General features: G+C 43.6%; 1 protein-coding gene and 1 non-coding gene across 4 annotated transcripts in view; both read left to right on the forward strand.

Moving 5' to 3' along the window:
• Positions 1–513: 513 nt before the first annotated feature.
• On the forward strand, positions 514–658 carry LOC122239768. Its single transcript, XR_006219153.1, has one exon. It is a non-coding gene; the product is annotated as a U4 spliceosomal RNA (small nuclear RNA).
• Positions 659–1,976: 1,318 nt separating this feature from the next.
• The window catches only part of ADPGK (ADP dependent glucokinase), a 28,242-nt gene continuing 14,238 nt past the window's right edge, over positions 1,977–15,980 (forward strand). For 2 of the 3 annotated variants that reach the window (XM_042988442.1, XM_042988443.1), the window contains exons 1-3: positions 1,977–2,246; positions 8,806–9,031; positions 10,321–10,383. In XM_042988442.1, the coding sequence (XP_042844376.1) occupies positions 2,020–2,246; positions 8,806–9,031; positions 10,321–10,383 (516 nt within the window). In that variant the 5' untranslated portion in view covers positions 1,977–2,019. Of the gene's footprint in view, positions 2,247–7,686; positions 8,155–8,805; positions 9,032–10,320; positions 10,384–15,980 lie in introns of those variants that run through there. The other variant, XM_007084573.3, reaches the window with a different exon arrangement.

Raw genomic sequence — 15,980 nt, forward strand, 5'->3', positions numbered from 1 at the left:
ACAAATGTTGTAACTATGCGAGGTAGTGATGTTAACTAAACTTATTATAATCATGGTGCAGTATATACATGTATCAAATCATTATGTTGGACACCTTACTTATACAGTGTTATAACTGACATGTCAATTATATCTTAATAAAACTGAGGGGTTAAGGGGGCAGGGGTAGTTCTGGCAAGCCTGGAAAGAAGCAGAAGCATTAGTTTCAAAGTGCTGGCAGTTCAGCAGCTACCTTGGGAGCCAGAAGGTAAAGCCCCAGGCAGCTTTGTTTCCACATGACTCTGGTGTGGAGCATTTCCCTGTATCTCCAGGACTGTCTGCTCCATGGTCCTCCCACAGTTTCCTGAGCGCCCCCAAAACTTCATCTTGGAAATATATTTAACTAACTCTATCTGACCATCAAGCCTATGTGACCTTGCGGGTCCAGAAAAGGAAAAGAAAAACAAACAAACACACCTAGCCACGGACTCTTGACTCTTGGTCCAAATTCTCAGTAGAGAGAAGTGTTCTGTGAGCTTTGTGCAGGGGCAGTATCATAGCCAATGACGTTTATCTGAGGCAAAATTATTGCTAATTGAGAAGTGTTCTCTGCCATTGGTGGATTCCCTGCTTTTGAGTTAGGTGCTGGTCCAGTCATCTCTGGGATGGTAGGGAAACATGCCCACTGTGGGCCATGAGAGGGAATAGTTTCTCTAGGAACTGATTTGACACATCTCAGGAGAGAGAAGGGACAGGCAACTCTAGAGAAGACCGTTTCGTGGCTCCACGCAAATCTTACTGGCTCCTTGGCTTCTTTCTTTTCCTATAGCAGCCCAAATCTCTTCCTGTGTGAACATCTCCTTTGAAAAGGCTGCTACGATCAGGGATCAGGTGGGCTGGATGGGGTGAGCTAGAAGGTAGATGGCCAGGAGGGGGAAGAGCAGGTGATGTGGGGGTTGGGGAGTGTGGGAGGTGGGGGAATAAACCCTATAGCCCAAGATCAAAGCTAGGGAAATTAAGTTTCATTGCCAAGTCCAAAGGTCAGAGGCAGAGTGGAAAGTCGGACACAAAGCCAGTAAGGAGAAAAAATGGCAACAGGCCAGGGAAGAAGATCAGGAGGTACATGGTGGCCACTGAGAAGGAACTGGCAACAAGCCTAGCTTCACTGGTTTCAATGTGGGCTCGTAGAAAGAGGGCCCCAACGAGGAAGACAGGGCCTACCTGGGTTGAAGCCCTACTACCAAGGGAAAAGAAGAGAAACCAGTCTTTCTTAACCCAAGTCCATAACCTCCCTAACACAAGACTGTGTGCCTGTGTGCGTTTTTTCTGATATTGTTAAAGGGAACAGCGCCCCCCAGAGGGTTATCTTAAGGCTTGAATGTGATCATCCGTAGAGGAGGAACACTGCTGGCTCTCCCGTCTTGGAATGGGCCTCGAGTGGCCGAAGGCCTCGGCTACCCTCTAAAGGAGCAGAATCCCCTGCCACGCGCGCCCCAGGGGCTCGCTGCGGCGCTGCTGCCCTCTGAGCTAATTCCCCCCGGGAGGAAGAGGAATTGTTAAATCAGCGGTGGAGGATGGACACACGCGGAGGGATGGCTTAAAAGACGGGGAGTGTAACTGGTGTCCTTCCCGGCAAACGCAGGCGCTGCTCAAGCGGGGACACTGACCGGCTCAAAGATTAACGTGAGGTTGGCCCGCTTCTTCATAATCCGTCTGTTCCCTCGTATTGGAAAAACAAACGTGCCCTCGCCCCTCTGGTTTGGGGTCCGGGATGGCGCTGGGAGGTGGGGGGGACGCGCGGGGCCTGCCTGCCGGCTCCGCTTTCGGGCCTTTGTCCAACCTCCTGCAGGGCCTCGCAACCGCGCCCCCCAGCGCCAGAGTTGGCACCTGCGGAGAGGCGCGGAGCCCCGCCCCCAGCCCGCCCCCGGGGGCCGCGGCGCACTGGCGTGACGTGGCGCGTGTGGACGTCGGCGCACGCCGAGACGGAAGAGGCGCGGGCCGGGAAAGGAGCTGTCTGGACGCTGCGGCGCCTCGGTCCCCATGGCGCTGTGGCGCGGCTCTGCGTACGCCGGCTTCCTGGCGCTGGCGGTGGGCTGTGTCCTCCTGCTGGAGCCGCAGCTGCCCGGCTCGGCGCTGCGCTCGCTGTGGAGCTCGCTACAGCTGGCGCCCGCGCCCCCGGGACCCGGCTCCCCTGAGGGCCGCTTGGCGGCCGCCTGGGACGCGCTCATTGTACGGCCGGCCAGGCGTTGGCGCCGCGTGGCCGTGGGGTGAGTGCCTGCGGGGCCTGAGTCTCAGGGTCTCTCCAAGGAGGTGCGGGCGCTCCGGGCCTCTTAGGGCCACATTGGCGGAGTTCGGGCGGCTGGGGAGCTGGGAGGTAGAGCCGCGCGGAAACAGGGGTTCCTAGATGTCTCCGGGAGGCCCCTCGGCGCTGGTGTCCACGCTGCCTCCTTGACGAGAAGCGTCAGACGTCTAGGACGAGCCCCGTTCGTCGCTGCTGCAAGGACTCACCAGACTGCTTTTTGCTCTCGGCTAGCCTCTGCATCCTTCTCTCGTCTTGGTAGGACCAGCCTAATCAGCTTTTTGCAAATCCCGCGCAGCCTGACACCCTCATGTTCCAGTCTCTTTCATTCCTGTTTCGGCTCGTCTGCCTTTTTGCGGTCAAAGACACCTGGTCTTACGGCGCTCATCCTCTTGCTTCTGAACTTCTTGAGTGGCGTGGTCGCTGCCTTTAACTGCTGACTTTATTTCCCTTATTTTCGCTTCCTGAACGTCCGGGAGACCCCCACTCTACTGAAACTACTCTCTCAAAACTCACTGGTGACTTGTTGATTTTCCAGTTCAACTGCCTTTTTTTTTTTTTTTTTTAAGTCTTCACTGCCAACTGTGTGCAGTCTTGCACGCGCTAAAGAGTTTCCCTTTTTGAAACTCTTTTCTTCCCTTGACTTCAGTGACATGGCATATATAAGGTTCTCCCAGCTCACAGCGCCTCCTTTCTTTGTGTTCCTCTCCAAAAAAAATGTATTTGTTCTCCTCACACAAACTTTAAACCCTGTCTCAGTTCGACTTAAATATCTTGTCTTCACCTTTAAAGCACCATACAAAAGCAGGCCATCTATGAAATATTCTGCTGGTTTTTGTGAGTGCTGGGGGAAGGCTAAGGTAGAGCCAAGTTATCCTGAAGGTTAGACAAAATAATCGTGTAATCTAGCATGCCTTCTGCTGTAAAGAGCACTCAAACGTTAGCTAGTTTTTTCGTTTTGTTTTGTTTTTTAATACCATTGTATTGTTCCTTCAGATATATCCCTTTTTATCTCTTCTTTCAAGTTCAGGCCCTTTCACCAACTTCCTTATCAGCTTCTTAATTGTCCTCCCTGGTTTTATGCACATTCAACAAAAATCATCAACTGCATGGTATGTGTCAGGTCTGTGCTAGGTTCTGAGAATACAGAAATGGGTGAAGCAAGATCCCCACCTCATTTGTTGAAAAGAGATATATTTATTATTAGTGCTCATGCTGCCATAACAGTATACCACAGACTGAGTGGCTTAAACAACAGAAATTTATTTTCTCAACAGTTCTAGATGCTGATAGTCTCAGATCAAGGTGAGGTGCTGGCAAGATTGGTTTCTACTGAGTCCTCTCTTTCTGACTTGCAGATGCCCCTTTCTCACCGTGTACCGATCTGGCCTTTTCTCTGTGCATGCACACTCCTGGTGTCTCTTAGCCCTGTTAGATTAAATAGTCCCTGTCTCCAAAAACAGTCACATTTGTGGTAAATGCTTCAGCATATGAATTGGTGGGGGACAGGGGCACACAGCGCTCTCTGTAACAGTTATCAGAAGTGCTTTGCAGAACTAGGGCTAAAAACAAGGTAGCCTTGTGTCTCAAAGGATTACTAATTCTTCCCAGGATGAGGCTTTGGAAAATGCTCTGAGAAGGTGATGTTACATTTACTAAATCACAGATCACCCCAAAACTTGGTAGCTTTAGCACATGGTCATTTTATTATCTTTTCTGATTCTCAGGTTCAGTTAGGCTCTGCTAGGCAGTTCTCACTGGAGGGGCAGCTTCAGTCAGATGGTGTCTGGGACTGGAATCCTCTTGAAAGGTTGATTGTGGTTGTCAGCTACAGCCTCAGCTACATCCTGAGCACCTACAGGCGTTCTGTGCAGCTAGCTATGTAGGTTTCTCATAGCAGAGTAAATAGTATGTTCCAAGACGACCAGGCAGAAGCCTTAATGCCTTTTACGACCTAATCTTAAAAGCACAGCGTTACTTCTACCACAGTCCTAAGTCCAACTGGTTTCAAATGGATGGGACTTAGAGCACATCTTGATGGAAGGAGTGTCAACATCACATTGTAAAAAGGATGGAACATCTTGTGACCATCTTGGACAATATAATCTGCTATAGTGACTGCATGGGATAGGCCCTAGAGAAAAAATGGGATTTCTTCACAGAAGTGGGTTGGGGTGGGGTGGGGGGATAAGACCACCTAAGCAGAGAGAACCAAATGTGAAGTACACAGTTTAGGAACAGCAAGTTGGCCCTGTTTTGAGGGCAAGGACCTTATGGTAGAGAGAGGTGAGTAAATGATGCTGAGAAGGGCCTTTCATATCAGGGTAGGTGGTAGGAGGGCAGTAAAGGTTTATAAGCAGGTAAATAAGACTAAGTTCTTTGCTGAGAATAACTGGTAGGAACGTAAAGGGTGGGTTTTGAGCCATGGCTGTAACCTGATTGACAGTTTCACATCACTTTTGTGGGTAACAGACATCCGTTGGTAACATTTTTCATTATCCAAAGGGATTTTAGCCCTAAAGATGGTGATGTGCAAGGAGTAGGTGAGAGAAGTTGCAGTACTTGTCCTAGAATTTCATTTGGGGGAGGGGATGTTGTAGTTTGACTTCTCAGGAGAACACACACTTTCACTTGCTCTCTGGATGCACAATGTAGTGTGGTTAATAAGGAGGAAAGTCTTGACATCCTGACCTTAGTTAAGAGGCCGTTGTAGGGTCTGGGTGAAGGGAGAGAAGAGCCTTTTTTCATTTGCAGTGTACTAAATGTGAAATTTGTTAACAGGTTAAGTGTGGTAAAGAAAGGCAGTCCAGAATGACAAGTTTTTAGCATCGGGCATTTTATAACCTTATGTACATAGATACAAATATTGTCATCCAGTTTTCATAGATAAGTAAACCAAAGCTTTAGAAATATTGATTGGCCCAAGATTACACAGCTGTTAACTACCAGAGTCACAAGGTAAGCTGGTCTCTGGCTCCGATCTTGTTCATGCCACATTATTGCTATGAGACTAAGAAAAGAGATCAAGTTTGTGTTGAAAAGTAACAGGTTGGATTTCAGAGGAGGGGGCACTGTGCCTGCTTGTGGGATTTCAAATGAAACTGAGCCTTCAGCTGACAGGCTGAAGTTTAGGAGCATATTGAGGAGCAGGCTTGCAGGCTTTGGAGATGCCAATGGTTAAGTTGAGGTCAGAGACTGGATAGGATTGCCCTGGAAGAGAGCAAGAAAGGAAAGTAAATGGCAAGGGTGGAATTCTGGGAGGCACCAGCATGTAGGGGGCTGGTGGAAAGGACCCAGAGAAAAAACGGATAGGACATGTTTCAAGAAAGATGGTCAGTGGTGGGCACGCTACCACACCTTTCTAAAATGTGCCACCTCCTCTGCTCCAAAATCGGACTCTGGTGCCTGAGACCCATTGAGTGAATCATGAACCTAGTGTTCATTCCGCAATACCTGGCTTTTCCCTGACCTTTGAAGCCTGTCATACTCCACTCCTCTCTTCAGCTCTCCATTCTAACTAGATCCACATTCTTACTGTATCCACACGTAAAGTTAATCTCTTCATCTGCACCTGTGCTTGTGCACACTGCCTGCAAGGGCTTCAGTATCGGATAAATCTGGGTTTGAATTTAGCCTCCTCCATTTGTGGCCTTTGGAATGTCAGTCAGCCTCCAGCCTCAGCTTTTCTCAGCTGAAAGCAGTGAGAACTACTTGCCTATCTTACCGTGTTTTGCAAACTGGTGTGATCTCTCTGAAAACACCTGCCTCACATGCATTGCTTCAGAAATACCAGCCTTCTCTCTCTGACCAGAGCACCATCCAGAGTTCAGCGCAGGGACCACTGCCCCTGCACCTTTGGATCTCTCTTCTCTGCAGTTCTGCATCTTCTGGTGATTATGATTACCCATTGTAAATATCTCAGGTATAGGGTTAAGCTAGGAAGAACTTCAGGAAACATTTTACGGATAATGAAACAGAAGGGAGGTGATGAGAACCACCATCCTTGCCTTTAAAGAATTTACAGTCTAGAAGGGGAACTGTGCCCCCTTCCCCAGCCCCCCAACAAACCTCTGGCAGTAGGGCACGGAAGCCGAGGCTTCCCTGTCCTTCTAGTCCTTCCTCTTGTTTGGACATTCAGTATCTGTTGCCTTGCTTTAGTTTCCAGTTATTGCATCTGTGTCTTCCTTTTCTTCAAACTCACATTAAAATCTTTTATACCTTCTGTACTCAACTGTGAAATTCTGCCTGAAGTCAAACGAGCATAATTTTGTCTTCTGGTTCTTTTGCTCCCTCCCTCTCATTCCGCTGGTAATAAAGCGACGTAGGTAATGTGCTTGTTTACATTTTCAGATGCTGTTGAATTGAGGTAAGTGCAGAGGAAGATTCTTGCTCTGGTTAAAGGGTGACTAGAAAGCACATGGAGAAGTACTTGGTTTGGTGTCTGGCACAGAGATGTTCAATGATCCCTTTTTACTAAAAGCTACTGAATAAAATGTTTTCCTTTTATAAGATTTTTTCCCCTTTGTAGTCATGGCATGATTAAGTTGGGAGGTGGAAAATGTTCCTATGGTAGTTACATTTTTTTAAGTCAAAATTCTGTTGAGTTTTGTCTTGTATTGCAAAGTATGCTGAACATTGTTCCTTTTGGTTTTTTTGTAACTTTTGCAAACTTCCCCCATTCCCATCTTTAAAGAATCAAACTCTATTCAAGGTCTCAGCACACCACTGGATATGAAGGTGATGTGTTAAGAGTCTACCCTTTAGATATATAATGTTGCATCCAGTAGAAATAAAGAACACCCTGTATGAGGTGGAGTTGAGACTGGTTTATAAGGTTTGCTTGGTTTATGATCATGCAGGGCTGTGAAAGGGATGTTTTTTAAACACCATTAAGCTCCTGCCACATGAATGTCAGTGTGTTTTATGCACTGAAAGGCATAGTAACTCTTAGATTATGCCTTTCCAGTTGACCAGAGTATGTATGTATCTTTAATTTTAAAAGAATAAGTAAATTTGAATATTTAAATGCTGATTGGTAGGCAGAAATCTTTTTTAAAGCATGGGATCCATAGGGGAAAAATAAAGCATCCTTATGAAGAGGGTGTAGTCAGTTTGTATCACTAGGAGAGATGTGTCTCTTCCTTGCCATTGTAAACCTTATATCTAGTCTGCATATGAACCTTTTAAAAATTATAGTGCTTTTCAGTTATAAACATAATACATGCTTATAAAAATTAGAAATCTAATGAAAAACTAAATTCCTCTCCCTTACCCAATCTCATTCCTCTTAGGGTTTACCACCATTAATGACTTTGTTAATTTCCAGATCCAGAGGATTTTTTTTTTTTTTAAGAGACTAGAAGGGAAACATTGTAGCTATATTCCACACTAGAATCCAGTCCTTCAGGTCCTTCTTTATTGATGGTTATACTTTCTGGTTTGAAGCTGCTTGGATTTCACCTGGAAGCCCAGCCCCCTTCTCACCAGGAGCTATTTATTGGCCTTCTGTCGGCCTAGGTTCTCTCAGAGGCTTACAAGCTGTCTGTGTGGTCATCTAGCCCCATTGGCAAGAATGACATCCCCAATAGAAGCAAAAATAAAGGTGACTATGGGTTGGGGGGCAGAAGGTCCTCATCTAGCTACCCAAATTATTTGACCCTTCTCTTTTAAGGGGTGGCTTTTTAACATTAAAAATATAAGCCAGAACTTTTCTGTGCACACACAGGAGAGAGGCCATGCCAGACAACCATAACTGTTTATAATTTGATTCCACAGAGCCAACCAGGTGATGCAGCATTGATTTCTTAGGAGCCCTTTAAGGTCATGGATTGGTCCAGTGAACACCTGCCAAGTGATGAGTCGTTACAAGACTGCAGGTGTGCCTGAGTCTTTAAGATACCACTTAACTCTTAAGAGTTTCAGCTGGGAGTATTTACACATTTAGGTATTTAGTGTTTTACCACCTTCCACATGTGTCTTTGGAGGTAGGCTATCAGATACTTGACTTTTGACCAAAACTTACATTTTGCTTACTTTGCACCAGTGTTTCTAAGCATATATTAACTTAATCTTTGAAACAGTTCTATAAATTAAATACCCATATTATGCCATTTTATAAATAAGGAAACTGAGACACAGAAATTTGACTTGCCCAAGTCACAAAGCCAGTGTGAATCCAGACAGTTTGGCTCTGCCAGCATTTTCCCGGAAATGCTGTATTTGTGTTATCATGATATCTTTATTCTAAAATGCTGAGCAGTTGTCTTCTCTTTGTAGCTCGCAAAGGTTTGCCAACCTATTGAAAAGAATCCTGTGTTCCAATCCTCAGAAATATTCTGGCATACATCCAGATAAAAGACTCTTCCTTCTGCCATATGCTGTGTACTTCCCAGTTAAGGTTTCAGATCCACTTCATCTGTTTTTCTGTTTGACTATGTTCCCGGAAACACTTCTCTGTTGTTAAATGCAGAATAGGTACTTCTGGTTTTTTCTTTCACACTGCCTCTTCCTTCCTTCCTTCCTTCCAGAGTCAATGCCTGTGTGGATGTAGTGCTCTCAGGAGTGAAGCTCTTGGAGGCGCTTGGTCTGAGTCCTGGGAATGGGAAAGATCACACCATTCTGCATTCAAGGAATGATCTGGAAGAAGCTTTCATTCATTTCATGGGGAAGGGAGTGGCAGCTGAGCGCTTCTTCAGTGATAAGGAAGCTTTCCATGACATTGCCCAAATTGCATCAGAGCTCCCAGGAGCCCAGGTCTGTTTGGTTCACCAGCAGTAAATTAAGAGAAGGTGGGGAAAGATACCTTTTTGTATCTTCCTAGAAGCAACTGATAAACTTTGTCTTCATTCTCTCCCAAATGTGATTGTTGGGAATCCAGTTCTGCAGTGTTATCCCTTTTTGTAGGACTGTGTATCTGAACTTCCATTAACTCCACTGTTTCCAGTCAGTTAAATTCAGCCAGTATTTTGAAGCATAGTTACTAAGAGTTTGGTTCTGGTTCATCCCTTAAATTGCTCTTTTTTCATATTACCCAACTTTAAGGTGGGAAAGATACCTACCTCTTAACTTGTTTGGGTATTGCTTGTGGCTGACAACATGGAATAATTGTAGTATGACTGAGTCCTTAGCAGAATAAGGCCAAATGCACAGAGAACTAGTTGTAGCTTTTGCATGGCAAGGGAGAGCTGGATCCTCACCTCTGCTCTAGTGTTCCAGAGCCAGGCTCCTTACCTCAGCATTACTGACACTTAGGGTTGGTTAATACTTTGTTGTAGGGGCTGTCCTGCCCTTTGTGAGATGTTCAGCAGCATCTCTGGCATCTACTCATTGGATGACAGTAGCATTCCCTTCCCTCCCTGGGTGTGACAGTTAAAAATGTCTCCAGACATGGTCAGTTTCCAGGGTTAGGGAGAGGAGAGAAGCAGACTGGTTGAGAATTGCTGGTTTAGATTAGTGGTTCTCAGACATGAAACACAGAATCACTCAGAGGGGGTATTGAAACAGTTTCCTGGGCTCCACTCCCAGAGTTTCTGATTCAGTAGATGTATGGGACTCAAGAATTTACTTCCCTTCTGGGAAGTTTCCTGGTTACATGATGCTGTTGTTTTGAAGACATTGTTTTGAGAATCCCCAGTCTACAGGGTAGAACCTGTCAGAGATGGAGAGAGCTTAGAGGGCCCACATGGTCCAGATACTTTCTTGAGGTTCGCATGGAGTAAGAGGCAGTGGTGGGCCCAGAGACCTCAGACTATCACCCCAGCATACCAAAGGTCAGATTTGATCTACAGTTACGACAGTTAATATATTGATTTTTATGGTTGGCATATTTGGGTTTTTTTTTTTTTTCACCTTTGCTTGTAACTCATTGTTAACCTATGAGGTTAATGATCTTATGAACCTCATCTGTGTGGCCTTGTTATAAGGTAGCCTCAAAATGTTTTGGGGAAAAAATGGATTATGAATTCAATAAATTAAAAAATTATTAAGCTTGGGTAACATAGTTGTGCTAAAATATTGTCTGATAACTTTGAACTATCTTACAGCACTATGTAGGAGGAAATGCAGCTTTAATTGGACAGAAATTTGCAGCCAACTCAGATTTAAAGGTAGGTCAAATTCCCAGTGTAAAACTTCTATCTTTCACTGGTGTTTTCAATAAATTTAGGGGTAGGAGTGAATATTCAGTTTATGGGCCACCTAGTATGTGCCAGAGCCTAGGTGTCTTGTTAGGAGGCAATATAGTAATGGTAGTGTAATAGCTAATGTTTTTTCAGTGCTTACTGAGTGCCTGACAGAGCTTTACATAGGTTAGTTCAGTCCTGGCAACAGCTGAGACCAGTTGGTACTCTTGTTGGTACTTTAATTGTCTTGCTTTCCACATAAAGCTTGAGGCATAGAGAAGTCACAGCTAATCAGAAATGGAACTATTCTAACCTAGGACCCTACAGCCCACATTCTTAAATACTATATCTTGTGATGGTTAAGAGCCTGTGGGCTCTGGAATCAGGACCTACGACTGGGGAATATTCAGTGATGAGAGAAGATGTAGATGACTATATTGATAAGCCTGGATCCAGAGTGTTGGGAAATGAAGTCCTCAGGTGAAGGTCAGTAAGGAGGTGTCTTCAAGTCTTAAAACATTTGGTTTAAATAGAATTAAAAATTACTGCTCTGTTCAAAATAACGTGAGTCAGTGAGTTCTCTGTTATGAGTGGAATAGGTCTGGTGGGAGGGGGAGACCAGCAAGGTTATCGCTGTTGTCCTGCTGTAAAATGATTAAGGTTTGGATTAGAGCAGCCAGAAGGGGAGAAACGACATATCTAAAGCTTACTGAAATGGAATCACTTCTATGTGAGGACACAGAAGATAGACTTAACAATGATGATTCTGGAGTAAACAAACTTGAGAAGTGCAAAATAGATACGGCTATTGATGATGGGGGGTTGGGGGGGTACTGTAAACAGTCCTCAAGTTTGGGAGAACCAGCCTGAAAATAGAAATATGGGTCAGGGGCACAGAATCAAGACTCCAGGGATATATTCAGAAATACAGATAATCACCTATTTGAGGGGAAAAAATTTCATCTAGAGCCACACTGTACACCAAGAGATGGATGTGCAAAGATGTGGAGAGCATGTTAAAGTGTGAACGTTGGCATTTAAAATTTTTTTTTAACGTTTATTCATTTTTTGATAGAGATAAAGCCTGAGTGGGGGAGGGGCAGAGAGAGAAGGGGACACAGAATCCGAAGCAAGCTCCAGGCTCCGAACTGACAGCACAGAGCCCGACACGGGGCTCGAACTCACGGACTGTGAGATCATGACCCAAGCTGAAGTCGGACGCTTAACCGACTGAGCTACTCAGGTGCCCCGAACACTGGCATTTTAATAAGAATTAAAGTTCTCATGAAATATGAGGGTGAAAATACAGATTTTTTGCAGCTACTTGTCTTTGTGGGTAGTAATTAACTCCCAAATAGAGATGACAAATTCCAAAGATGACTTACAGAAACATCACCAGTTAATAGATAGAAGAAAAGATCAATTATAAGCTCATTAGGGCCCAGGCTCTTCCCATCAGAATCTTGGTTCCTAAAAGGCCACCCTCCTGACCCTGACATGTCATTCTGGCCTCTGGGAGGACAACACCCTAGAAGTCCTGGGTGAATACAAGATTGACCTTTCAACATTGACCTCTTCAGAGAAGAGCATTTACTGTTGGTTTCTGGAAAACCTGGGCCTAAACCCAGTCCAGCTGGAAGGCATCCTGGTAAAATAAGCCTGGCCTTAGTAGGAGATTGAGGCCAGAAAAGAGACATCTACATAATCATCACAACAATCTGAAGAAATAAAGTACTATTACCCTTCTACACATGACAAAAGAGGTCCAGAGGGGTTAAGCAATGTGCCCCAGGACACCTAGCCAGTAAATGATTGAGCCAGGATTCACATTCTAGCTCTGCCATGACCTCACCGCTCACACTGCACTCTCAGATTTACTTTAAACTGCTGAAATGCTTCTCAGCATGGACAGAGTGATCATCTGAGAACAACCAGAGATTAAGTGCTAGGTATTTTCCAAAGGTAACAATAATAGCTAACACTTACATAGTTCTTACTAAATGCCATTCACTGTTGTGCTTTGGATATATATTAACTCATTTAATCTCATAACTCCCTATAAGGGAAGTCTTACTATTATCTTCATTTTGTATATAGGAAAAATGAGGCATGGAGAAATTACAGCTGTTCAGGGTCACACACCTGGTAAGGGACAGAGCTGGGATTTGAACCCAAGTAGTATAGCTCCAGAGTCCACACTCTTTAATCACCATGCTATATTGTGTTTCAGAAGTAGACCCTGGTGAATTTAGCAAAGGCATATTTAGTGGAATGGTGGAATAGAAACCAGACTGCAAGGAGAAAGAGTGCGTTTAGTAAGTGTATTTATGTTATTTAGCCAAGAATTGGGAATAGATGTTGGATTTTTTCAAATGCTGCTTCTGCATTTATTGAGATGATTGTATGGTTTTCTTTTTCTAGTTTGGTATGTGGTAATTACACTGGTTTTCAAATGTTAAACTGACCTTGTGTCCTTAGGATAAACTGCACCTGGTTCTGATGTATTTTCCTTTTTATATATTGCTAGATTCAGTTTACTAAAATTTTGCTTAAAAATTTTACATCAATTTCTATGAGGGATATTGGTCTGTATTTTTCTTGTGTATCTGCCTGGTTTTGGTATTTGGGTAATACTGAATGAGATGGGAGATACTTCAATGTTTTTTAAAAACACTTTAAATGGATTTGGTATGACAACCTTCCTTAAATGTTTGTAGAATTCACCAGTGAAACTCTCTGAGCCTGGAGTTTTTGATGTGGAAAGGTTTTTCACAACACATTTGATTTCTTTAATAGATACAGAGAAATTCAGAATTTGTATTTCTGGTATTTGATAGTTTTATCTTTGAAGGAATTTATGTCATCTAAATTGTTGAATTTATTGGCATAAAATTATCTCTTATCCTTTTAAGGTCTGTAGAATCTGTAGTGATCTTATCTCTCTCATTCTCCATATTGGTAATTTATGTTGTCTTTTTTGGGGAGAAGTTCATCTTTTTTTTTTTTTTAATTTATTTATATATTTTGAAAGAGAGAGGAAGATAGAGCACGTGCATGAGTGGGGGAGAGGCAGAGAGAGGGAGAGAGAATCCGAAGCAGGCTCCATGCCCAACACAGCCTGACACGGGGCTCAATTCCACGACTGTGAGATCATGACATGAGCTGAAATCAAGTCACTTGCTTAACAGACTGAGCCACCCAGGCATCCCATCTTGGTTTGTTTTTTTTGTGTGTGTGTGTGTGTTTTTTTTTTAATTAAAGTATAGTTGACAGAAAATAATACTACAGCAAACATTGAATTAGTGTTTTCATTTTCTTTGGGTCAGTAGCCAGAAGTAGAATTACTGGATCATGTGGTATTTCTATTTTTAATTTTTTAAGGCATCTCTGTACTGTTTTCCACAGTAGCTGCACCTGTTTACATTCCTATCAGTGGTGCCCAAGTTCCTTTATCTCCATATCCTCGTCAGTACTTTTTATTTCTTATCTTTTTGATCCTGGCCATTCTGAGATGCATGAGATGATCTCATGTGATTTTGATTTATGTTGCATTTCCCTGATGTTTAGTGATGTAGAGCACCTTTTCATGTGTCTGTTCCAGTCCTCTGCCCATTTATTTTTTTTATTTTTTTTTATTTTTTAACGTTTATTTATTTTTGAGACAGAGAGAGACAGAACATGAACGGGGGAGGGTCAGAGAGAGGGAGACACAGAATCTGAAACAGGCTCCAGGCTCTGAGCTGTCAGCACACAGCCCAACGTAGGGCTCGAACTCACGGACCGTGAGATCATGACCTGAGCCGAAGTCGGACGCTTAACCGACTGAGCCACTCAGGCACCCCCCTCTGCCCATTTTTTAAATCAGATTTTTTTTTTTTTTTTTTTGGTGTGAGTTGTAGGAGGTCTTTTTTTTTCATTTTCTTTTTTTTTTTTAACATTCATTTTTGAGAGAAAGAGCATGAGCAGGGAAGGGGCAGAGAGAGGGAGACACAGATTCCGAAGCAGGCTCCACACTCTGAGCTGTCAGCACAGAGCCTGATGCGGGGCTTGAACTCACAAACTGAGATCATGACCTGAGCCGAAGTTAGAACGCTCAACTGAATGAGCCACCCAGGTGCCCCTGAGTTCTTTATATATTTTGGATATTAATCTTTTATCAGATAATCACTTGCAGATATCTTCTCCCATTCAGTAGGTTGCCTTTTCATTCTTTTGATTTCCTTTACTATGCAAAAATTTTTATTTATTTTTTTTAAAAAATGTTTTTGTTGTTTTTTTTTTTTTTTTTTACATTTATTCATTTTTGAGAGACAGAGCTTGCACAAGTGGGGGAGAGGCAGAGAGAGAGGGAGACACAGAATCTGAAGCAGGCTCCAGGCTCTGAGCTGTCAGCACAGAGCCTGACACGGGGCTCAAACCCACAAACCAGGGGTTTGATAGTTGATCTTACTATTTTACTATTATTGTCTTTTGCATTTACACTAGCTTTATAAGTGGCTGATCGACTACCTTTACTGTATGTTTGTTTTTACCAGTGAGGTTTTTTTCTTTCATAATTTTCTTCTAGTTACGGCCTTTTCTTTTCCACTTAAAGAAGTCCTTTAACGTTTCTTGGAAGGTCAGTTTAGTGGTAGTGAACTCCTTCTGTTTGGGAAACTATCTTCTTCAGTTCTGAATGATAATTCTCCTGAGTAGAATATCCTTGGTTGTAGGTTTTTTCCTTTTAGCTCTTCAAATATATCATGTCACTCCCTTTTGGCCTGCAGTTTCTGCTGAAAAAATCAGCTGATAATTCTTATAGATGTTCCTTTGTGCTTAACTTGTTGCTTTTCTCCTGCTGCTTCTAAGATTCTCTCTTTATCTTTAATTTTTGGCATTTTAATTATTATGCTTCTTGGTGTGGACCTCCTTGGCTTCTTCATCTTGTCTGAGGCTGTCTGTGCTTTCTGGACCTGGATGTCTGTTTCCTCTCCCAGGTTGGGGAAGTTTTCAGCTGTTATTTCTTCAAATAGGTTTTCTGCCCCTTTGTCTCTTCTGAGATTGATCAGTTCTGTGATCTCCAAGCTGCTGTTGATTCCCTCTAGTGTATGTTTCATCACAGCTGTTGTTGAGTTCTGATTAGTTCTTTTTTCTATTTTCTGTCTCTTTGTTGAAATTTGCACTGAGTTCATCTACTCTTCTCTCAAGTTCAGTGAACATCTGTATGACCATTACATTGAACTCTTGTATCAGGTAGATTGCTTGTTTCTGTTTCACTTAGTTTTTTTCTGAGGTCTTCTTTCTTCGGAACATATTTCTCTGTCTCATTTTCTGTCTCTCTGTATTTGTTCCTATATATTAGGTAGTTCAGCCACATCTTATGCTCTTGAAGGTGGTGGCCTTATGTGGAAGGTATCCTTCGGGGCCCACAAGTACAGTCACCCCTGGTCAAGCAGAGGCACTCTGGAGCTTTGCCTTGTGGGCTGCACACATCCACCCGTTGTGTCTGGGATGCAACTGCTGTAGGCACCCTGGTGGGTGGGCTTTGCCTAGCTATTTCAGAGGCCTAGCCTATGAGGGGTACTGGTGGTTGGGGTGGCCTG

The sequence above is a fragment of the Panthera tigris genome, chromosome B3 (assembly GCF_018350195.1).
Source record: "Panthera tigris isolate Pti1 chromosome B3, P.tigris_Pti1_mat1.1, whole genome shotgun sequence".
NCBI classification, from domain to species: Eukaryota; Metazoa; Chordata; class Mammalia; order Carnivora; family Felidae; genus Panthera; species Panthera tigris.